This window comes from Narcine bancroftii, chromosome 9 (genome assembly GCF_036971445.1).
Source record: "Narcine bancroftii isolate sNarBan1 chromosome 9, sNarBan1.hap1, whole genome shotgun sequence".
NCBI classification, from domain to species: Eukaryota; Metazoa; Chordata; class Chondrichthyes; order Torpediniformes; family Narcinidae; genus Narcine; species Narcine bancroftii.
Window position 1 is genome coordinate 49,062,808 of NC_091477.1, and position 24,392 is coordinate 49,087,199.

Below are 24,392 nucleotides of genomic sequence, written 5' to 3' on the forward strand. Positions count from 1 at the left end.
TTTGAATTTCACCTCTGTCAAACGTGGATCTAATCCTTTAGTTGTTCTGTTCTTAAATAGCATTATCCAAGTCCCTGAAATTCTAAATCTGACGTAAAGGTTACCATGTCCTTCTTCAATGTCCTGATTGGCTTGGGTCCCATCTCTGCCAGAGTTCTGTGTACCACTGCTGAAGCCTAATTATCGCATTAGCAATCCATTTGATTTTTATGAATGGCTCAATGTGCCTGTTTTTCAAAAACACAAATTGATTTTTATTTTTCGTGTGTGAGCACAGACAATGTTACTATTGACGAGAGCATTCAGCAGCTGCCAACAAAAGTCGTTCGTTTGTCTTCTTCCTACCCAGAAAAGGACTATCTTTTTTTAATTTTTGGGACGGCCACCATGATCCCGTGAGTTTAAAAAGAAATGTTGCGTGTGAAGGGTGATTGATAAGAATCATATAATGAATGTTTCAAAGAGAAGCAGGCGTCTCACAAGAAAGACGACGCAACTTGGACCTATTGGCGAGGTAGAAAGGACAGAGAAACAAGAGGTATGCACGCTTAAGAGGACAGGACCCAAATCTCTAATCAATGACATCTTGTTTTATTGAAAGACATGGACGTAGTGAGAGTAGTAAGAGCATAACACCTTCCAATGCTCTGAACATTTAACTTTTTAAAAATTTAAATTTAGACGTACTTGCCCAGCATGGTAACAGGCTGTTTCACCCCACGAGCCTGTACCGCCCAATTTGCACACAATTAACCTACACCACCGGTACGTATTGAACGGTGGGAGGAAACTGAAGCCCCTGAGGAAAGCCCGCACAGACACAGGAAGAACATACAAATTCCTTACAGGCAATGCAGGATTCCGGTCCCTGGTCCCGATCGCTGGTGCTGTAAAGGCGTGGCACTAACCGCTATGCACACCGTGCCGTCCTAGTAGATGATCCTGTGAATTGGTAAATATGACTGCAATAGGTAAGAGGGAGAAGTAAGACTGAGAACCATCAGTTTGTTGGCCGCAAGTCACTCGTATGTGAAATATTGGAATTGTATAATGAGGATAATGTTTTTTATCGTCATACACATTGTGCAATGCAGCTGAACAGGTACTTTGTGTAAAAAAAAATGAGTACAACTGCTACAAAACAACTACATACTAAAACTTGAAGGTTCTGTCCCTCTCCACCTTTATGCAATAATCCATCCCATAACAAAGGATATAATTACTGAACATCTTGAAAAGAGTAATACAAATGAGCAAAGTCAGCATGGATTTATGAGAGAGATCTGCTGTGAGTTCTTGATGATATGACTTGTAGAAGAAGAATGGGAGAACTAGCGGATGTGATCCATTTGCATTTTCAGAAGATCATTCAAGTTCCACGAGGTTGATTAACATGCGGGTTTTGGAGTAATAGCTGATATAGACTGAGGTTTAGTGGACAGAATGCAGGAGCTTGGATTAAATGGCTCCCTCTCAGGTAGGCCATGGTGACTGGAGCCACTGGAGATTTGGCATATTGCCAAATTATTCTATCCAATCTCTATAGATGCGCTGTAAGTAGTGGGCTAACTGGTTGCATCACAGTCTGGTTTGAGAATTTGACCGCCCAGCAACACAGAAGGCTCCAGAAGGTAACAAACGCAGCCAGGTCCATCACAGGCTCTGACCTCGCATCCATGGCAGGCATCTATATGAGACGCTGCCTCCAAGAAAGCAGCCGACATCACAAGGGACCCCCATCATCCTGGGTGCACTCTCTGCTCACTGCTACCTTCAGTGTTTGGAGCCACAATATATGATACTGATTCAGCTGGGGGACCAAATGTCATTCACCAAATGTCATTCACCAAGTGCACGGATACCTAGTGGAATTGTTGATATGGAGGAGGATGTAAACAGGCACGCTGAATGAGCAGGTAAAAACACGATAGGTGAAATGCGATGTGGAAAACCTTGAAGTCGTGCAACTAGGTGCACACAAAGGAAGAGCAGAGTAATAAATGGGGAGAGATTGAATAGTGTAATCTCAGTGATCTTGTCAATGAGTCGCTGAAAGCCAACTTTATTAAAAGGGCAAATGGTACATTGGCATTTATTTGGAGAGGGTTTGAATACAGGGTCGAGGATGTCTGACTGCATTTGTGCAGGGCTATAATGAGCCCACATCTGGTGCCCAGCTACTGCCTCAGCAGCCCAGTGACCTGGGTTCATTACAAACCTCTGGTGCTGATTGTGTGGAGTTGGTATCTTCTCCCTATGATCTGCTGCGTTTTCTTCTGGATGCTCTGGTTTCCTCTCACATCCCAAAAATGCATGTTAATTGGCAGCTGTAAACTCTCCTTCATGTGAAGCAAAATGGTTGTATCTAGGGAGGAGTTTCTGGAAATGTGGGGTGAATAAAATTGTCTAGATGTGAAAATAGGTCCTTGATGGGTCTTTTCCAATCTGTGTCTCCATAACTGACGTGTTTTACTCACCTAAGCAAAGATTCACTGGAATGGTTTGAGAAATATCATTTGTTGTATAGACGCTCTCAGGACCATTGAAAAATGAGATCTCATTGTAAATTACAAAGTTTTTACAGGGATTGATGGGAAAGGATGGGAGTGGGATGTGGAGGGGGTGGAACATTCCTCCTGCCTCATGACAGGGATTGATGGGAAAGGGTGGAGTTGGATGTGGGGGTTGGAATGTTCCTCCTGCCTCATGACAGGGATTGATGGGAAAGGGTGGGAGTGGGATGTGGGGGGTGGAACGTTCCTCCTGCCTCATGGCAGGGTGCAATCTCAGAATGAAGGGAATGGTTATTTACGACAGACTTGAGGAGAAAATGCTTCACACAGAGGGTGGTGAGTCTCTGGAATTTCCTCCCCCAGAATGCTGTGGAGGCCCAGCTACTGAGTCTGCTCAACATTGAGATCGATAGATTCTTGATATTAAGGGATATGTGGTATTTTGGAGAAAGATGACATCAAGATGGAAGATCGTGGAAAATGGTGGAATAGACAAGCCTTGTCTGATGCTTTATTTTTTTTTATTTTTTTTTGAGAACAAAGAACATTTATTATACAACAATGCAAAGTTGGGTGCTTCCCCTTACCCTGGGAATACACCTTCTGATGCTTTATTAAAAATGTTTTTATCTCATAGAGTAGTTATAGCTGTAAGATAGATGAGTGCCAGGAAATCTTTGAGCAGCTAGGTCACAGAGACACCAATGAGATTTTCTGTCATTCAGTATTTTGGTCAAGAGACCAAGGGGAGCTCTCTCCCATGCTGGTTAGTGAGTTAGAGCCATGCCCTCTTTTATGTCCAGCTGAGAGAGCACACAGGACCCTGGTTTAATGGGTCGAGTGGGAACCCTGACAATGTGATACTCCGTCAACACACTAACAAAAACCAGATCTAAACCTGAGCACAAAAGTGCCTGGAATGGAATTCATCACTTACATAATCTTTACCAGACACCAGTTCCTCCAACCTCACCACTGTCCTTGACCCCATGCCCCACAGTCACCCTCACCCCTTACTCTCTGTCCTTTCCCTCCACTCTCCTCTATTGTGTCCCACATCTCTCCCCTATACTATCCCTCCTCAACCCCCACCCCCCCAGTCTCTGCTCATCCCCCCACTCCTCAGTCCCTCCTCACTCCCCCATCACCCCAATCTCTCCTCACTCACCCCACCCTGTCCCTCCTCACTCCCCTATCCCTAGTCTCTCCTCACTCCCCCAGCCCCAGTCCCTCCTCACTCCCCCACCCCAGTCCCTCCTCACTTCCCCATCCCCCAGTCTCTCATCACCCCCATCCCCAGACCCTCCTCACCCCCATCCCACAGACCCTTCTCATTCCCCCAGTCCCTCTTCTTCCCCATCCCCCCACAGTTCTTTCACAATCCTACAACCCCAGAAGTATCCGACCTGATCCTTCTTAGACACCATCTCTTCAAAGAAGACATGCCTGAGTTCGACGAATCTGCTGGCCATCACAGCAGCACCACCTGACATACCAACATGACCCATTAAATAAAGTGTTCCGTTTGTTCTCACCAATAGGAAATTCCTCCGCCTCTGTCCTGCAGAGGGGAATATGGAGTTGGAAAATCGTACCACTCATTTCCATGAATCTCATCAGGATTGGGAGAATTTACCCAGGGAACAATGAGGATTTCTTTCGAAGTCACAGGCAGAAAAGACTCCTTTGTTATTTGAATGAGAATTCTGATGTTCTAAAGCCTTGCTGACTTTACTGATGTGCTCAATGTAATTCCCTTTGTGTTGCAGGCAGTTGTTGGCACCGAGTTATGCCGAGACTCACTATACTCAGGACGGGGAGCAGAGGACTAGTTCCCCTGGCCACAAGGTGAGCTTGTGTAATGTGTGTGCTTGGTCAGCAGTGGGCAGGGATCAACGGGATGTTGTTGACTGAGAGCTGTATCAAAGCTCAACTAAAAGCCCATCTGTGACATGTAACTAAGAGATGACATGTACAATTACATTCACGTGCTCAAAACAGGTGCTTTCTTTAATTGTGTGGAGTAACTGAACAAATATGCACATTCATCAAGATTCCTGTACATTAAGCAGACAAAAGTTGTCAACCTTTGCCTGCCATAAAGGCACATGAAGAGACCCCACTAGCCCACCGACCCCCCCCCCCCCCGCCCCCACCAAAAGGAAAAGCTAAAAGAGACACCGAGGGTCCATAGATTCACCTTGCACTCCCATAACCTCTGCAGTCGCACAGCCTCCTGTCTGTTCCAGTGGTGAACTCGAGCTCCCAGGTCCGAACCTCCAATACGATCAGGAAACCGCAAACACCTGAGGCCCTTTGGGAGCCTTTCTCGCTATCGGCAGCCTGATGGATCCCAATACCTGCTTCTCACGAGCATTGTTGAGATAGCAGAGGATGGACAACACTAACTGTACATCACGTGTAGGCTTTTATGCCATTGAAGTTGCTTACAATCTTAACAAACCCTAATAAAGCTCTGAGACGAGGGCAAACATTGACAGGTCTCCATAATTAATCAATATTTTGAAACCTTTTATAGATATTAAATGAGCTTTCTGTTTTTAATTTTAATTCAATATATAAAAGGCACAATAAAATGTGGGAAAGAGCTGAAGAGAGAGAGAGGTTTAAAGTAAAAAGTATTTTGTTTGTTTTTTTCCAGAGATCTTGCTTGTGTCTGAAAGCATGAGATCCCAGTTTTAATAGGACATTCCCAGTGCCAGTACGGCAATCGCTAAACATTACCTTGTTCCTGATTGGTCACCTGAAAAGCTTGTGTGATGGGTGGGCATTGACTGAGTAGATATCCTGTCTGCTCGTGGGGAGAGACCTCCTGGGCAGTGCCCACGACTCACCCTCTCTTCATGCCTATATTTACCCGGTGAAGATATGGTGTAGTCCCCAAGACATGCTTGCCGAAAAGCCCAGGCAAGTGCTGATCAGAGAGAAGGGTGGGCTCTCTCACAGTTACCATTTTTAAATATTTAGACATTTAATGAAATGATAATCAATGTATATTGTTAAATTTAAAAAAAAATCTAGTGTGGTAAACCACTGTTATACTGTGATTGTCTACTGCCGGCTGGACACACCTCCCGAGACTGATCCTACCCATTACCCCTTTGCATGATCCCCATTCACCCTGCCAGAATCAGTCAGCAAGGTTGATTGTTGCTGTAGTCTATAGTCAATAAATCCTATCAGTTTCACTACCTCAATCTTTTGTGGTAATCGATGGTGCATCAAATCAAAATAATTGAAACGTTAAAATGAATTAGCATAATTTAAAACACACAAATCTACATACATAAGCGTAGCTGCACAATGCAAGAATTTCATTGCATTCAGTTTACACCAGGATGTTTCTGGGACTGGAGGGCTTGAATTATAGGGAGAGATTGAAAAGGCTAGGTCTTTATTACCTGGAGCATAGAAGGCTGAGGGGGTAATCTTATTGAAGTTTATAAAGTCACGAGAGTCATGGATCAAGTCTCACAGTCTATTTCCCAAGTTAGATGACTCTAGAACTAGAGATATAGGTTTAAGCTGAGACGGGAAAGATTTAAAAGAGATCCTTGAAGCAGCATGTTCCATATCTGCAATGAGCTGTCAGAGGCGGCTGACGTTCATAAGACGTGGACAGATTTATTGTTAGGAAGGACATGAATCAAATAAAGGCCAATGGGACTAGGCCTAAATGCCAACTTGGTCAGTATGGTTCTGTACTGCCTGACTCCGCTTCCAGAAGCTATTTACAAATTAGATCAGATAAGCCACGCTGGTTCCCTTTAAGGTTCATGCAAAAAGAGAGCCCTCACCCATCTACACAATTGCAGTTAGTTCATTCTCCAGTACGGTTTGCGATCTGCAGTGGCTCAGATAGTTACTTCACTAAGAGGAGAAAGAAGAAAGAGTGTGGCTGGACCTCACAGTCAGGTTTTATTCTCTGCATCTGGAGGCTCTAGGTGACCAGCTGTAAGGTGGTTTCCGCTGTGGGCAGGTCTGACGTTCAATGACATGGGGGTAGTGACCTTCAATCTCTTTTCCGGGTACGACCAGTAAGGTGAACCTTCATGTTACACATCTGTACATTGCCCTTGCTGTATGACAATAAACCCTCATTTCAATTCATTTTCCCGCCAAGAATTCCCATTCAGATAAATAGTCTCTCCAACACAACACAAGGTTGGCGTGGGAGCTGAATGATGTTTTCCCAGATTACAGTGATCGGGCCCTGTGACAGATTTGGAGGCATCTATCACCCACTAAGCATTGCATTACCAGTTGACTCATGCAAGTCCATGACCTGGCAATGTGAGTACCTGGATACTGACGTTTGTTTCTCCTCAGAACTACCAGCAAAAGTCAATGTTGTCAGCCCAGAGTGGTGAGGAGTTTGAAGCCAATGGCATTTTATGATGATCAAAAAGTTAATGATAGTTTTTCATTTGAAATGTATGGAATTAACTGAATGTTAATACTAAGTGCTGTGCCCTCGGGTCAATATCCAGCCACAGTGCTGCTGCAGCCCATAATGGCATGTGAGGAAGGCATGAAAGTAGGAAAGTGTTATGAACCAAGAGGACCCATAAACCCAGCAGCAATAGATATTCACCAAGACAAATGGTTACTTAAACAAAAGTTGCTTTTAATTATCTTTAAACATGAAAACGGAATCACACTTTAATTTATCGCTCATGACTTACTTAACCTAACTTAACCCCCTTCTAATTCTAAGTGTAATGTGTGTGTAAATTCAGTAAAGTTCTTTGGTTGACTGTTCAATCTCACTTCTCATTCCTCCAAGTTGACTGGTTGCAGGCAATTCTTATACTGTGCACAGAATTTAACATTTATAAAGTTCACCAGGCTTTGGTGCTCAAAAGGTAAATGGTTACCGCTCAGGAAGGTTCTTGTCGAATTTCAGAGAGAGAGATTTGTTATTCCAGGACACCCACAACTGATGTAGTTCCATCAGCTACCCCAGTGTCTTGCTGACGAAACTTGCCCCTTCAGGGTTCTCCAGATGATAACCTATTTCTTTCAGGTCACCACAGAGTTCCTTTTTGTTTCTCTTATTCCAAGTGAAATATTAGACAGCCAGTCCTCTCCTCTTGCATGAACCACAAGGGCTTTGACCAGGCCATCTTCCAAACGGGCTTGCCAGCTTGTCCTGTTCCAGTCCTAGCTACTTCTGCTGGCTGTAACACTGTACAAGTGATCTCTCTCCAGTATTTCAAATAAGATCTGTTTTAAAGTGTTTGTATGTGACCTACTCTAACAAACCTTTCCCAGTTTATCTCCCAAAAACATATCTATATCTATCTATATACTCTGTCACAAAAGTAAATTGGGGAAAGGGATTGATGGGAATGCTTTGAGAGCCAGTATTCGAATGGGCCCTTATATGAGAAGTTAATCATAAGGGAACCTATTGTGACTTCAGCAGATTAACTCAAACACCTTCAGCATGTGAAACTCCAGCATGCTTTGCCATTATTAATCTGTACCTATTTGTTTTCATTTTAGGCTCACTGTTTTTACCACGGCAGTGTGAAGGGTTTTGAGCACTCCAGTGTAGTAGTGAGCACATGCGAAGGACTGCGGTAAGACTGACTGTGCATGTATTTTGTGACTATGAATAACAAGCTTTTCAACAATAATGTGCCGATTTGCCAATTATCTTATGAATCAATGAAGTCAACTTTCCCTCAGTGAAGGAGTGAGAAGAGAGGGAGTTAGGAGAAAAATAAGTTTGGTGTAATGATGACTGATGTTTATTATCTTGAAGAATGGTGGTGAGTCTTCTCTTTCATCCGTCATTGCTTTACTCATGATTTTACTCCCACGCAGTTCCAGAAGACTTCCATTTCTAACAGAGGGGAAAAGGGGATTTTATCATGGGCCCTCCTGAAAGAATATTGCTCCATTTACGGAGCGGAAACAGGCCATGTTGGCCTTTCGAGTCTGCACCGGTTCACTGATTTTGTGCGCCCTCTTCAGGCATTGGTCCCGGTAGATCTTAATTCAATAACGATGGACGAATTCCTTCTTCAGCTCCCTGAGCAGCGCTCTCTCCTGCTCCAGAGTCACCTCTGCACATTGGCGGTCCCTCTCTCCTTCCTCCCACTCAAGTGCGGACATCATGCTATGCAGCTCCTTGGACAGAATCTGAGCCTTTGTCAGCCTCCTGCGCTTGCATGCGTGACAGGGCACTCAGGGTCAAATCAGAAAAAGATCATCAGTATTTCAATTATGCGCTTCCCAATACACACAACTCAATCAATTCTACTATACCTGTGTCCTTTAGTGAGAGAGCCGCCTGGCTACTTCCATTTCCACTGCTGCTTTCGGGGGCATCCAAGGCCGTGCCTGTGGATTCATCTCTGGTGACGTGCGCCTCCTGAGTCTGCATCTCTCCTCCTTCAAAGGTGCCGGTTGCGGTCTGAGACGCCCCAGGGATGAGGTCTGGGGAATAAGGGCTCTCCAGAGCACTGGCAACGCTCAAGGGTTCTACAGAGCAGCTGGACCCCCATAGAGTGTGGCATTAATCAAAGTACTGCCACTGCAACTATGCGTTACCACTCCTCCGGTTATGATCCAGCACACCGTGGAACTTTTTATGCAGGCTGTTCAGCTTGGTCACTATCTGCGTTTTAGAGAGGAGATGACCACTAGCTGATAGTGCAGTGGCCACTCTTTCATATGTGAGACCATCCTTCACTGTCCCTGTCAGCTCCCTTTCCTGGGCTTCGCAGCATCAGTTCAGTTTGACACCATGGAATCGAAATGAGCCTCCAAAGTACTGAAAAACATAGCTGCACCAGTAATGCCGAGCCTGCATATTCTTAGGTTTTGCAAAAATCGCGCCAAGCGTCTCAGGCTGACGACATCACCGCAATGTCATCAGCCCGCTCCCCCCCCCTCCACACCCAGCAGCCTCTGCTGGTTTCAGTTGCCTAGGGGGAGCGCTTGGAAGAGGAAAATACACCTATCCGAGGAGGGTTGGTTAAGTACTCCTCAGGCCAGGGTTCTTCGCTTTCAGGTGGCCTCCCAACAGCCATATTAAAGTATTTTAGGTAGCTTTACGTTGGGGTATTCTGGGCACCTGAAAGCGGCTATTGTAGAAATCTTCATATCTTGTCGTTCATCACCTTCTTTAAGTCCAACAATTTTTATATTATTTCTACTGAAGTTTTCTAACATATCAATTTTTTTAGTTAATTCAAGCGTCAGCTTGAACCTTCTTCATTTGCTCTTTTACATGCTGAATTTCAAATTCATGACAGTTTGGAGTGGATTTATTTTCTATTTAAATAACTTGGAGCTTGAGTTATGTTACTCGGCAACCACCATAGTGTTCCATTCAATAAGCCAAGGCTAAGTTCAAAGTGAAGCTGGAGCAGTTATGAGATCTCAGGAGCATGGCAGCAGATGGGGTTTGTGAGAACAGATGTTTGGGAGTTTCATGCCTCGGTCATTATAGAAAAAAAAGATTTTTCCTATTTATAACTGAGAGAAACCACAAACCATCTCCCCAAATGAAAACAATGAGCTTCCTGTAGTGGATATTTTGTCAAAGCCAATCAATTCATCTTATTGATGGTTACATGGAAACAGGCAACAAACTGTGTGCAGATGGCAATGTTCACTCTGCAAGGAATGTATGTTACTCTTTTTGTGACAAGGCAGAATTAGGTTGTTAATACCTTACGGAGTCTGTACTCTGGACCATCAGTCTGTTAAGATGGAAAAGCTAGACCTGTGTTATAAAAGGTGAGGTCATTATTAATTTGACATTGTCTTCATGGTGAACTCTTGAATCTGAAGATCATGGGTTTGTGCCACAATTCATAAGACTTGAGCAGATAATCCAGGCTAACATTTGAGAGCATATTTGGATTATATACTGTGTATTTTGTTTATGTGCATGCACCATGGTCCAGAGAAACACTTCTGTTGGGTTGGATTTGTACAGTCAGATGATAATAAACTTGAACTTAAAATTGTTATGCTGACCAAGGTTACTGCCGTTTATACGTTTGTTGATTGTCACATGCACCAAGATGCAATGATAGATGGTGTTTTGTGGGCAAACCAACAATGAAGACACAGTGCAGAAGTGCAGAGATACAGAAGGAGAGAGAGAGAGAGAAAGAGAAAGATCAGTTGGTGCACAGTAAAACAACATAATGTTGCTATTTTGAGTTTCATCCAGGAGTCTGATAACAGCGGAAAAGTAACTCTCCTTGAATCTGGTGATGCGTGACCTCCAGATGGAAGGGGGTGAAGAGAGTGTGGCCAGGGTGGGATGAGACTTTTAACATGGCTTCTTTACCAAGACACTGGGTGTTATAGATAGAGCCAATGAAGGGAGGGGGATGTGTGTGTGATGGACTGAGACTCATAATCCTCTGCGGTTTCTTGCTGTGTGGGCGGAACAGTTCCTGTCCCATTCAGTGATGCGCCCTGACAGGATGCTGTATATGTAGATGTTGTTTGGGATGCTGGTGACATGCCAAACCTCCTCAGGCTTCTGAGGAAGTAGAGATTATTGAACTGCAGCCCTCTTACCATTGAAATGCCTGAGCCTTTAATCATAGCTGGCTTTGGTCTTCCTGAGTAAAAATATCAGAATTTTCCTTCAAATTCCTGCCCATTCATTGAACAAAAAATGGGCTGTGGACTTCTTACCAGCTTGGTAAATAAAACAGATGGAAAATGGACACATATTTCTCAAAGAGTTGAAATAAACTCCCACCAATACATTGCAGTAGTACGTGCCCTCATGACAAATGTGCTCCTGATCTGAATCTGATCTCCCTCTTGTAATTCTTTTTCCTGTTTGCTTACCAAACTAACATTTAGCTTCAAAGGAGATGGAAGTGGAGATTGTAGATATGTTCTTCAGGGTAAAATCTACAACGACCTGTCCTGATCCATCTGTGTCAGCACAATGGCAAGAAAATGCTCCAGCATCTCGACTTCCTCGGGAGATTGTGGATATTTTGCACGTCACCTGTATCCCTTAGGAACTTCTACAGATGCACCTTTGAAAGCATCCTGTCAAGATTTGTCATCGTGTGGGAGGTTTTCTGCTCTGCCCATGACCAGAACAAACTGCAGAGAGCTGTGAGCGTGATTCAGTCCTTCGTACTTAACCCCTCCCCTCTTTCAAACTCCATTTACACCCCCTGCTGCCTTGGAAGAGCAGCCAACACATTAAAAGACTTATCCCACCCTGGCCACATTCCCCTCACCCTCCTCCCATCAGGAAGAAGATTCATGAGTGTGAAATCAGGCACCACAAGTTCAATGACAGATTCTTTCCCACTGTTACTCGACTCCTGAATGTACCTCACACTGATAACATGATCTTCCCTTTGCTCTGTCCTAAATGGTCTCTCTGAAACTCCACACTCTGTGCCATCTTTTTACTGTGGTGTTACATATAGGTTGCTGTACTATGTATAGGTTTAACAGAGTTTTTCACTGCACCTTGGTACATGTGACAATAAACTTGGCTTGGCTTATTGGTCTCAATAATAAAAGGATGTAGATGGTTGTGAACCAACCCCCACCACTGTTTACACCTTCCTGGTATCTTTTTCTGTTGGTTTAAAGGAGAAGAATATTACGAGGAGTGTGTGGACTAGCCTTACCTACATCAAAAGGTTTGACCATACACCCAAAGACCAACTTCACTCCCTCCCTTGCAATCATTCCTTGCATTGACAGCTCTATGTGAAAATATCAGTTTAAAGTCAGTTGTTTTATGATGGTAAGCTGAAACTAACCCAAATCATCTCACGCTGGATCCTCACATGTACCCTCACATCAGTGGGCAGTAGTTTGGGTGCCCAGAATTGAACGATCAGTCTCTAAGTTTGCAGTGATGAAAAGTTCATCTTTGTTCTCCAGTCAATGCCTGAATGGTTTCTTCTGTGCCAGGGGTCTGATCATTCTCAACGCCAACCTCAGTTACTTGGTGCAGCCAATTGAAGGTGGTCTCAGCCAACATCTCATCTACAAGGCTGAGGATCTGAAGCTGAAACCTGGGAGCTGTGGTCACCAACAGAGTGAGCAGATGGACAACTGGGTCAAAGATTTCACCAGCCATTTACATCTAGCTCATCATCGGGTAAAGTGAAATATAGGCCTCAGAAAAAAAATTCAGAACCAGAATCTTAACTGTTCAATACACTGCGGGCTACTTCTTGGTCTATTCCTTGTTATCGAGCTGGATAATGTGTGAGAGGGAGGAAGGACTTAACACAGAAGAGTTAGCACTGTGGCCTTGGGTTTAATGATCTTGTTGTCTCACAAGAGCAGGTGGCCCCAGCAACAAGAGTGAACTAATGGGCCAAGACAAGTCAAAGGCATAATCACCATAATGTTTTTGTGTGTTTCTTCTCTTTATCTTTCTTCCCTGGTATGATCAATGAGAAGATCCTGAATAAAAGTTTACTGAAACTATATCACCAACTTTGGCATCTGAACTCTAGTGGGACAACACAGAACATATTGCTGGGGGTGGTGATGGGGGCTGATACAATAGGCACATTTAAAAGACTCTGAGATAGGCACATGAATGTAATAAACATGAAGGGTTATGGGTGTGAGGTGGGAAATGATTTCATTAGCTTGTTGTGGAGTAGGTTTACAAAGGTCTGCACAGCATCATGGGCTGAAGGGCCTGTATTGTGCTGCAATGTTCTATATGTAAACCACATGGCAAGAAGAGTACAAAGGTGATGATATCCAAGAAAGTCATTATAATCTAAAGGGTGATGATAAATTCTGCTGCAATAACTGGGACTTCCCAGTGGCCAACATTTTAATTCCACCCTGATGCACTTCCAAACCTAGGCTACCCGCCAATTGGCAGAACAATGCATAATATTCCGATTGAGCATTCTCCAACTAGATTGCATTAACATCGACTTCTCCAGTTCCTGTTAAACTCCTCGCCTGAGTTCCTCTCTTTTCCTATATCTGTTTCCTTTCATCCAGCTCGCCACCTTCTTCCCTTACCTCTCCCCAACCCCCTCCCCTATTACCTGAGCTTTTTTTCTCTTCTACACTCCCACCTATATCCATGTATGACCTGCTAGCCTGTGCTCATCCCCCTTCCCCTTCCTCTCCTCTCCCGCACCCCCACTTTTTTATTCAGCCACCTTCCTGCTTTAGCTCATGCCTTGATTGATGAAGGGCTCGATCCCAAACCAATGGCTACACTTTACTCCCTAAGATGCTGTGTGACTTTCCATTTATCCATCACTTTTGTTTATAATTCAATTTGTTTACAATGTTGGTTAATCTGTCAGCTTTTCAAGGTGCTCCAAGTGCAGGGAGGGGTTCAAAACCAGCATATTGAATGCTTGAATGCAGCGTCCAAGTTGGGTTAGAGAATTAGACTCAAAGACTGCAGATACTGGAATTTTGAGCAAATAAAGAATTGCTGGAGGAACTCAATGGGCCAGACAGCATCTGTAGGCAGAAACAATTAGTCGACATTTTGGGTCAGGACCTATTTATCGAGACTCACAAAGGATCCCGTCCTGAGCCGTTGATGGCCCTTGGATACTGCCTGACCCTCTGAGTTCCTCCAGCAATTCTTTCTTTGCTAGCATTGGAGAATTGCTGGGTTTGACTATTAATTCACTTGCTGTGTAAGAATGACATTACATGGATGTACACCCAGACCTTTCTATTCTTCACAGAACAAGAGGGATGTGGTGAAGGATATGAAGTATGTGGAACTTTATTTGGTGGCTGATTATGCCGAGGTAAGGCTCCTGCTGTTCCTGGAAATCCTGCACTCTTCTTTTATTAAGCGACCGGAGCAGAATCAAAGTTGTCAGTTCGTACTCCCAAAGAGAAGGAAAGAGTTGGAATGAGCAAAGTTTGCAGTTGTAGCATTGCGGTCCAAGCAAGAGTTGTTTGTATTGGAGAGCATTCACTGTGAAAGGTGTTGTGTATTGTGCAAGATCAGGAACTGGCAACCCATTTTTTTTGATAATGAGCTTATTGTCATATACATTAGTACAATGTACATATTAAATTTTAAAATGTAGACATACAGCACGTTAACAGGCTATTTTGGCCCACAAGTCTGAGCCGCCCAATTACACCCAATTAACCTACAAACCCTGTCAGTTTTTTGAAAAGTGGGAGGAAATCGGAGCCCCCGGGGAAAACCCATGGGGAGAACGCACAAACTCCTTGCAGACAGCGCGGGGTTCAAACTCTAGCCCCAATTAATGGCATTGCACCAACTGCTACATCAACCGTGCCAATATACTGAATATGTACTGAATATGTTCTGAAATTCTTATTTCCCACAGCAAAACAGAAATGTTAAGATACACCAACTACACTAATCATACTGCACATGAAATCGCTCAGCCCCAAGATTCAAGATTCAATTTATTGTCATGTAATAAAAAATAGACACAAAATTTTTTTTGCCTGCGGTAACTCTGATTCCTGTGTCTGCAAAACTCTAATCCCTGTGTCCTATTAACACTGATTCTATGTCCCATTAACACTGACCCTGCTGAGTTTTGGGGCCACGGGGATCAGAGCTTTGGGGCCAGGGTCAGTGTTAATGGGACATAGAATCAGTATTAATAGGACACAGGGATCAGAGTTATGCAGACACAGGGCTAAGAATTGACTTCATCTTGTTGTCTTTTTCAAGTTCATTAATTATCAGGTCTATCAAATATGAGATTGTTTTGCTGCAATGATATTGGATGTTTTTGGAAGAGCAGTTAGTTGCTATAATGGATAACCATAATTTCCATCCCGAAAGAAAGAGGTGAAATGGACCAAACAATGGAACCTAACTTGTGCCCAGTGGGATTGCCCATTGATATTGGAAGGGTAGCCAAAATTAAACCTTACTGATAGCTTTATCTAAACCAATCACCTTTTTAGTTTCAGAAACATCAGTGGGATCTTGAGAAAACAAAGCAGAAATTGAAGGAAACTGCCAATTATGTTGATAAGGTGAGGACATTTATGTGAGAGGACCTACAAATTGTGTCCCTGTGTGAGACTGGAGTCCAAGTGTGTTTTGGTGGGTGTGCGGGCATAATTATGCAGGCAGATCCATCGGGCAGAATCTTGTCTTCAATCATTCTGTGCATCCCTGCTGTGTTTGCTTTGAAATTGACTGTAGTACTGACTACATTCCGACAGTGACTGCATGTCAACTCTGGTAAACTGACTGGAGGGCACTTTGGAATGCCCAGCACAGGCCATAAGTATTATGGAAATCCTTTCTTACTACTGACAGGGATGAAGACTAAATGCAGATTGGGTGTCCACTCCACTGAGGGTCTTTGGGTCCAAGCTAGAGTCATTTCAATTCCCTTCACCCTTCCCACACAGAGATGTCTGATCCCAGCCTTATCCATTACCAAAGTGACACTAAAGGCAAACCTGAGAAATGACACATTCCTTCTCAAGGACAGCCGTAAACTCAATGGCACAAACATCAAACTGGATGCCATTGATATCGACCACTGGATTGTGTTAGCCTCCTCTGTCCCCCTTCACTATTTCTCCTTCCCTCTAGCTCTGTCCCTTTCTCTGGTTTTTCCCTTTGTCTCCTTTCTTCCAGCTCTGCATTCACAGAGCCACCCTCTCCCCCGATCAAAACTCATCTTTCTCTCCTGTCCATGTATCCATGTTGAATGATCACCTTTTATCTGTCGGTCTATGCTCCTCCACACCCTCTTCCTTTCTTTCTCCTCAGCTTTTTAAATCAGGTGCTGCCTGCTTTTTATTCATACCTTGAAGAAGGCCTCAGGCCTTCTATGGATGCTGTGAGACCTGCTGAGTTCCTACAGCATTGTGGTGCGCTTTTAGACAGAATCAGACACACACAAGGTAAAGACTGTACAACAGGCTTTAATCCTCAAAGACTTCCACAGAGCCCGGCTGACTGTGGCTGCAGTAACTCTGAGAGAGACTTCGGAGGCCGGCGCAGGCTTATATCCCGGAGAGTGATTGACACCCGACCGGGTGGGACTTGATCCATTCAGGTTGATTGATTGACAGACGGCCAGGTGCAGTCCTGTCCCCCTAACTCTCCTGCAGGTACAGAGATTGTCCCCTGCAGTAGGCTGGTGGTGTACCACCACAAGCATTTTCGTGTTTTTACTACATTTACGTTAGCAGACTTTCATGTTACACATCAATTTTTTAAATTTTAGATAACCCCATCCTCTATCTGCTTCTAGAGCTTCCATCTCTCTTTTTATTACACCTGTTATTTTTAACCTTCCCCCTCAACCTGCCTCTCCATTTGCTTCCCCCCCTGCCCTTATGTCCAATACCCAATCATTTATTAGCCCCTTCTCCCACCTCTTCTGTTTTTCCCCTAGATGTACTTGATATATCCCTTTAAGAGCCATGACCCAAAATGTTGACTAACCATTTCTCTGACCCACTGAGTTCCTTCAGCTTCTAACTGTGTGCTGAAGATTCCAGCGTTTACAGTTTTTTTGTGCTTCACTTAGCAAGGCTAGAAAGCAGAGAGCATGTAAATACACATCAAATTCATTGGAAGTAATAGCCATTTCAATTCCATACACCATTCCCACACCGACATGTCTGTCCATGGTCTCATGCACTGCCAAACTACGGCTACCTGCAAATTGGGGGAAACAACTCCTTATATTCCGTCTGGGCCCCTCTCCAACCAGACAGCATTGACATTAATTTCTCCGTTTTCCATTAACCCCTTCCCCTTTCGTTCCCTATCATCGTCTCCTCAAGCTTCCTTCCTTCTCCCATCACAGAGCTACCCTCGGCCCTTTCCACTTCTCACTTGCCAGCTTTTTTTTTCTCTTCTACCCTCCCACCTCAGACCTCTTACCTGCCAACCTGTGCCCCTCCCCCGTTCCTTCCTCCTTCTCCTTGCCTCCTCTCCCCACCCACCAGCTTTTTATTCTGATGTCTCCCTGTTTTTGCTCTGACGAATGGGCCAAGGCTGAGCCGTTAATTACCCTTTACTTTGCTCTGGACGCTGCTTGACCTGCTGAGTTTCTCCAGCAGGTTTGTATATTGCACTCGACCCTAGCATCTGCAGACTTTCTTGTTTAATAACTTTTTATCGTTTTATGATAACCAATACTGGGCATTCACGCAGAGCCCGCAGCTATGTTTTCAAGTCTGGCATTTTACTGGAGCGTTTTTCTCAGTATTACAGGTCACTCAATATCAGGATTGCACTGGTTCACTTGGAGGTATGGACGCATGAGGACAAGAGTGAAGTGAAGGAGAATCCCTACAGCACCCTCTGGTCCTTTCTGAAATGGAGAAGGCAAGCATTAACCTGGAAGAAGCACGATAATGCACAGCTGATCACGTATGTGTCAATGATGTTTTCCTAGTCTTTTTTTTTCCAGGGGCATATATCTCTGCTGGAAGGAGGAGTAACTTTTTTTTTCTTTGGCTTGGCTTCGCGGACGAAGATTTATGGAGGGGGTAAATGTCCACATCAGCTGCAGGCTCGTTTGTGGCTGACAAGTCCGATGCGGGACAGGCAGACACGGTTGCAGCGGTTGCAGGGGAAAATTGGTTGGTTGGGGTTGGGTGTTGGGTTTTTCCTCCTTTGTCTTTTGTCAGTGAGGTGGGCTCTGTGGTCTTCTTCAAAGGAGGTTGCTGCCCGCCGAACTGTGAGGCGCCAAGATGCACGGTTTGAGGCGAGATCAGCACTAACACCAGCTAAAAACCCACTGCCCTAGGCTGAATAATTCATGCAAGAGAATTTCCAAGTTGTCATCCCCAGTAAAGTGCTCCGTAACATTGCATTATCTGTACTCAGGGTCCACTCTCCATCAGCCAAGCACTTGAAGGATGTGGCTCCCTCTCAGTGAACCAAGTAAATTGGGAACAGAAATAATAGGCCATTTCAGACCCTCGATCTTTCTCCTCTTTTCGATGCTCCTCAGAGTTTATAAAGTCAGGAGGGACATGGATAAGGTAAATATTTGTTTTCTTCCACCAGGATGGAGGAATCAAAAACTAGATGCCATAGACTTAATGTGAGACGGAAAACATTTAAAGGGTCGGTCATCCTGGAAGAACTCAGCAGGTCTTGCAGCATTCGTCGGCAGCGAAGATATATAACTGACATTTCAGGTCTGAGTTCTTCTTCATCATAGCTGTCTTGGAGAAGGACTGAGGCCCGAAGCACCCGTTATATTATCTACTGATGCTGCGAGACCTGCAGCCCTTCTGCATTTTCACAGTGTCTGCTCATTTATGTTTCACAAAGATTTAAAGGGGACCAGAGGGGATATTTTACACTGAAAGGGTGTTAGGAATGTGGAACGAACTATCAGAGGAAGTAGTAGTGGCAGGTACAATTCTAGCATACAAAAGTCATTGGAGCGATATGATCCAAATGCAGACAGTTGGTACCAGCTTGGGTTGTGCACTAAATTCTGCTATCCCACTTGTCTGCAGTAACCTCCCGCTTATCAAGAATTTTCCCCTGCTATAAATTATTCAACGTGAAGCACGAAAGTCTGTAGACGCTGTGATTGTATTAAAAACACACCAAAATGCTGGAGGAATTCAGTCGGTCTTTCAGCATCCATAAGAGACAAAGATATATTGCTGAAGTTTTGGGCCTGAGCCCTTCTTCAAGGAATAGGCAGAATAAGCAACAAACAGGAAATCTCAGAATACAGACAGAGCTTGGCTGGGGTGAGGGGTCCAGACCAACAAAAGGGTTTAACTGGATATGATGAGGGGAGAGGTAAAAATTGATTAAAAAAAAAAATTTAGATATACAGCACGGTAATAGGAATTTTGGTCCACAATTCTGTGCCGCCCAATTTACACCCAATTAATCTACACCCCCAGTACATTTCGAATGGTGGGAGGAAACGAGCCCCCGGGGAAAAGCCACGCAGACACAGGGAGAACGTACAAACTCCTTACAGAGAGCGCGCGGGATACGAACTCAGGTCTTGATCGCTGGCGCTGTAACGGCATTGCGCTAACCGCTACGCCAGCCATGCCGCCCAGTATTTTGGATATGATAAGGGGAGAGGTGAGACTGAGACCACCTGCAAATTGGAGGAACAGCACTTCATCTTCCAACTGGGGACCCTCCAAACAATGACATTAATATCAACTTCTCTGGCTTTCCTTATACCCCCCTCCCCCATTCACTTCTTCCCTGTCCCCTTCCCCCAGTTCTGCATTTCTCCCTTTTGTGTCTCCTTTCACACAGACAAAAATTAATTCTGCTTATTCTTTGCTTATTCCTTGAAGAAGAGCTCAGGCCTGAAATGTTGGCAATCTACCCATTTGTCTCCTATGGACGCTGAAAGACCGACTGAGTTCCTCCAGCAATTCTGGGTTTTTCATTATAACTTATTCAAAGACTGCTTCCATTCTCCTCTTGAAGAGGTCCAAAGAGCAACAGACCTTCTGAGAGAAAAAAAAATGTTATCTCTGCCTTGCATGTTGACTTCTTATCTTGAGATAGATAAAGCACTTTGTGAAATGCAAATTCTATGACAATGAAGTTGAGATGGATGAGTCTGCAGATGCAGGTCTTGAGATTGTTTACATAGCTGCATTACAAACAGCACCTTACACCCAACTTCCTGTGTCAGGAAGAGGAAAGATCAATTGGTGTCCAATCCTAATCACAAAACAGATGGTTCCAGCTGGAAAGTTTATATCTGTGACTGTTTTCCCAATCTTTAAATTAGGTGGTTAAAGCAAAACTTTCAGTGATGTGTAATATACTGAATGGCTTTTAAATTGGGGAAGCCTTGAGCTAATATTACTGTAGACAGAACTACAGGAGATGTGAATTACAACAGATTTTACAAGTGGTTTCTTCCTGTAAGGCAGGGGTGGCCAACCTTTTCATTTTCCTTTTTAAATTTAGACATACAGCATGGTAACAGGCCATTTTGGCTTACAAGTCCGTACTGGGGGGTGTAGGTTAATTGGGCAGCATGAAATGGGTCTGTTTCGGTGCTGTATGTCTAAATTAAAAATGAAAAAGTTAGCCGCCCCTTAAAGGCAGGTTTATAGAAATGGGGGTCAGGCAGAAGGCTAATATGTGGAGAACTCCCTCCCCATGCTTATATTTGCCATTGATTTCTTCTGCACTTGTCCAAGGATGGACTTCTGCCATGGCAAGGCTGCTGGTACTGAAAAGTCATGAGAATATAAGAACCTAAGGAAGAGGAACAGCTGTTGGCTCTCCAGCCCATCAAGCCTTTAAAGAAAATCATTGTTGATGTGGTTGTGGACTCAGCTCCACCTACCTGCCTGTTCCCCATAAACCCTTCATTTCCGAATAATAACAGAAAAAATAAATTGAACGACGCAGCCTTAACTGCTTCCCTGTGCAGAGAACGCCACACATTCACTGTTCTCGAGGGGAAGCAGATTCTCCTCATCTCCATCGTAAATCTACTCCCCTGACACTTGAATCTATTAGCTTCATTCCAGTCTCACCTGCCACTGGAAACAACCTGCCTGCATCTATCTTGGCTTTCTTCCATAATTTTATATGTTTTTATAAGATTCCACCCCAACCTCATCCTTTTAAACTCCAATGAACAGTCCCAGGCTACTCAATCTCTCCTCATAGACTGACCCTATCATTTCTGGAATCAACCTGGTGAATTTCTTCTGAACCACCTCCAAAGCCAGTATATTCTTTCTCAAATCAGGTGAGCAGAACTACATACAGTAAGCTGCACAGTTGCACGGAATCTCCCTGCTCTTAAATTCAATCCTCTAGCAATGAAGGCCAACATCTTTCTTGATAACCTGCTGTACCTGCAAACCAAACTTTTGCAATTCATATATAGGCTGTCTCAGGCCTCGCTGCCCAACAGCTGCTGAAATTTAACAAGGAATCCGATCTGCTTTTATTTTCCTTTTGCAGTGGATAGGGTTACATTTCCCAACATTGCACTCCATCCTTCGTTACTCTTTCCAATGGGTGTGTCACTGTGGGCAACAGATTGTAGCATAGAAGACTTTCCCCACACTTTAAAGGGTGGGTGAGTTTAGAAATCTCAGGAGGAGAGATGAGAAGTGGCCTGTCCCCCTCCTTGCCTTTACTTTTGTAACTCTGAGTGTTTTTTTACCTTTAGGGGGATCACCTTCAATGGCACTACCATTGGCTTGGCACCGTTGATGGGCATGTGCTCAGATTATCAATCAGGCGGTGTAAACATGGTGAGTGAATGCAGTGGCAGATCTGACCCAGTAAGGTTCAGAGCTATCTTCTGCCAATCAGTGGTGCAATGAGCAGTGAAACTGAATGGTAGATTACAGTTTCAAGGGTATAATTCAAGTTCCTCACTGTTCTTCCTTGTCGTGTTTTCAGTTCCCTATGAAATGCACCAAATAATTTTCAAGATAAATAGTTAAATGATGCAATTTTTAATGATTTGATTATTAATAATCAAATTAGAACTTTCTGAATAAATAATGCAATTTTTCCTCTATCATTCAATATGACAGTAATTTATTTGGCGAAGTCCCAGGCATAAAACTCTGGTTACCATTTACTTCTTATGGATGCTGTTGAGTTTCTCCAGCATGTTTGTGTTTTGCACTTGACCCCAACATCTGCAGACTTTCTTGTTCAACTGCTGTTTAATGTTAAGATTATTCAGTTTATACACTGGCCACGTTTGTGTTCAGTGAGGGAAAAGGTGAGTGTAAATCCATGGAGCACGTTTCTAGGCAGCTGTGCCATTTGATTATGAGCGGGCCTCTGAGTGTTAGGAATGGGATCAAGCCTGGATGTGCGGCTGCTCCATGGCTGTTCCGTCTCTCCCAGTGCTTGAAGAGGATGGGAGGAAGGTTCCACTGCCTGGGGAACAAAGCTTTGCATCTGGGAGAGAGTGTCCGCAGAGAGTAGCTCCAATGCTTTTGCTTTTGATAGTGAGGGCATGATTTCTATGCCACAGGCCTGGCTCAGGTGTCAGCCCTTGCCTCCATCAGAATACCATGATCCACCCCATAATCTTGAGAACCCACTCACTAGTCCGGTACCTCACTGATGCATCATCAGAGACCCTGTTTTTCACACATACCCCACCTCTCCTCCCAGCTCCATGTCAAACATTGTGCAGTGTTCTGAGTGGAGGAACAAGAAATATTTGTCCCTTGACCAGCATCATTAAAGAGAAACAAAATAGTGAGGCGTTAGCTCATGGGATCTAGCTATGTGCCAGTGGAGCATCCGTCTCCCCACAGCACACAAAGTTCGGGACTGCTTCACAAAGAGGAAAGATAGGAATGGGACTTGAGGGGCAGCTTCTCTCGTTCAGAGGGTGGTCTGTATCTGGAACGAGCTCCCGGAGGAAGCTGTAGAGGCAGGTACATTAATGATGTTTAAAAGATATTTAGAAAAGTACATGGATAGGAAATGGGCTAGTTCAGACAGGCAACCTTGTTGGTGTATATAAGTTGGGTCAAAGGGCTTGTTCCCATCCTGTGTAACTCTACGACTCTATTTCATTGGTGATGTGGCAACTTTACACATTTTGAGCCAATGTCCAAGTTCTTTCCTTCCTCTTGCTGTGTTTCAGCATCTTCCAGCAATGCCAATGTTGCAATTAATTTTTTAAAATTAAAATTAAAAATAAATGTTGAGACACAGCACGGTAACGGGACCTTCTGGCCCACGAGAATGCGCCATCAAAATGCTCTCAATTAACCTACTAATGTCTTTGGAAGGTTGGAGAAAACGGAGCACCTGGAGGATACCCAGGTGGGCTTCTAACCCGGGTCACTGGCGCGTTAATAGTTTTACGCTAACCGCTACACTAACCATGCCGCCCACAAAAATTTTGCTTTAATATCGAAAAGATTAAAACATTGTTTACGAACAAGAGGAAACATGGCCCCATGTGGTTGTTCAGAAAAATAAATGGCTGTTCTCAAGTCTTCCTGTTGCCCTTTTCACCACTGGTTTCTTCTCCCTCCAGGATCACTCTGACAGTGCCATTGGTGTCGCAGCCACCATGGCCCACGAGATGGGCCACAACTTTGGAATGAGCCATGATGCTGACGGCTGTTGTGCAGCTCGTCCAGAAGACGGAGGATGCATCATGGCTGCAGCCACTGGGTGAGGATTCCGCGTACCGGGGTGGTGTCTGACAATCTCCTCACGGGTGTTGTGTGGAGTCTACCCTCGCCAAGCAATTGTTTATTTTTAATTTAGAGATGAAGGACGGTAACAAGCCCTTCTGGCTCATGGGCCTACACCACCCCAATCCACCCATGTGAACAATAACTACAAACCCTGTTTGTGTTTGGAATATGGTAGGAAACCTGAGCACCTGGAATAAATCCACATGGACATAAGGAGAATGTACCAACTCTTTATTAGATAGCCACCGAATTTGAACCTGGGTCACTGGCACTGTGTAATGCTAACTGGAATAGTATTCTTGAAGTAGAATTCATTGTTGTGTACAGACAGGAAATCTATTCTACAGAATGTGAATGCAGAGATTAGGGTAGAAGGGAACCAGGGTGTTAGGGTCGAGAAAGAGGGAAAGAGAAAAAAGTCAAAAATAAGGTGCAGAAAAGATGACCAAAAGGACAGACAGGTGAACAGTCAGGATAATTTGCTGTATGCAAAATCAGTAACAGATTCTGGTTTAAGAGGACTCAACTTAAATGCACGGAGCATGAGGTGGTTCAGCTACAGATTGAAAGGTACAACATTGTGGCCATCACCGAGACATGGCTTAACGATGGATGTGATTGGGAGCTGAATATCCAAGGCTAACACAGTGTATAGGTAGAGGGGTGGTATGGCCCTGATGATAAGCAATGATAGTAAATCACTAGAATGAA

At 44.1% G+C, this 24,392-nt stretch overlaps 1 protein-coding gene across 4 annotated transcripts in view; it reads left to right on the forward strand.

The window, feature by feature from the left end:
* Nucleotides 1–24,392, forward strand: part of adam19b (ADAM metallopeptidase domain 19b) — a 163,149-nt gene that overhangs the window by 71,947 nt on the left and 66,810 nt on the right. For all 4 annotated transcript variants that reach the window (XM_069899050.1, XM_069899051.1, XM_069899053.1 and 1 more), the window contains 8 exons: nt 4,283–4,361; nt 8,043–8,119; nt 12,465–12,654; nt 14,237–14,302; nt 15,456–15,527; nt 17,729–17,895; nt 21,668–21,752; nt 23,516–23,655. In XM_069899050.1, the coding sequence (XP_069755151.1) occupies nt 4,283–4,361; nt 8,043–8,119; nt 12,465–12,654; nt 14,237–14,302; nt 15,456–15,527; nt 17,729–17,895; nt 21,668–21,752; nt 23,516–23,655 (876 nt within the window). The remainder of the gene's footprint in view (nt 1–4,282; nt 4,362–8,042; nt 8,120–12,464; nt 12,655–14,236; nt 14,303–15,455; nt 15,528–17,728; nt 17,896–21,667; nt 21,753–23,515; nt 23,656–24,392) is intronic.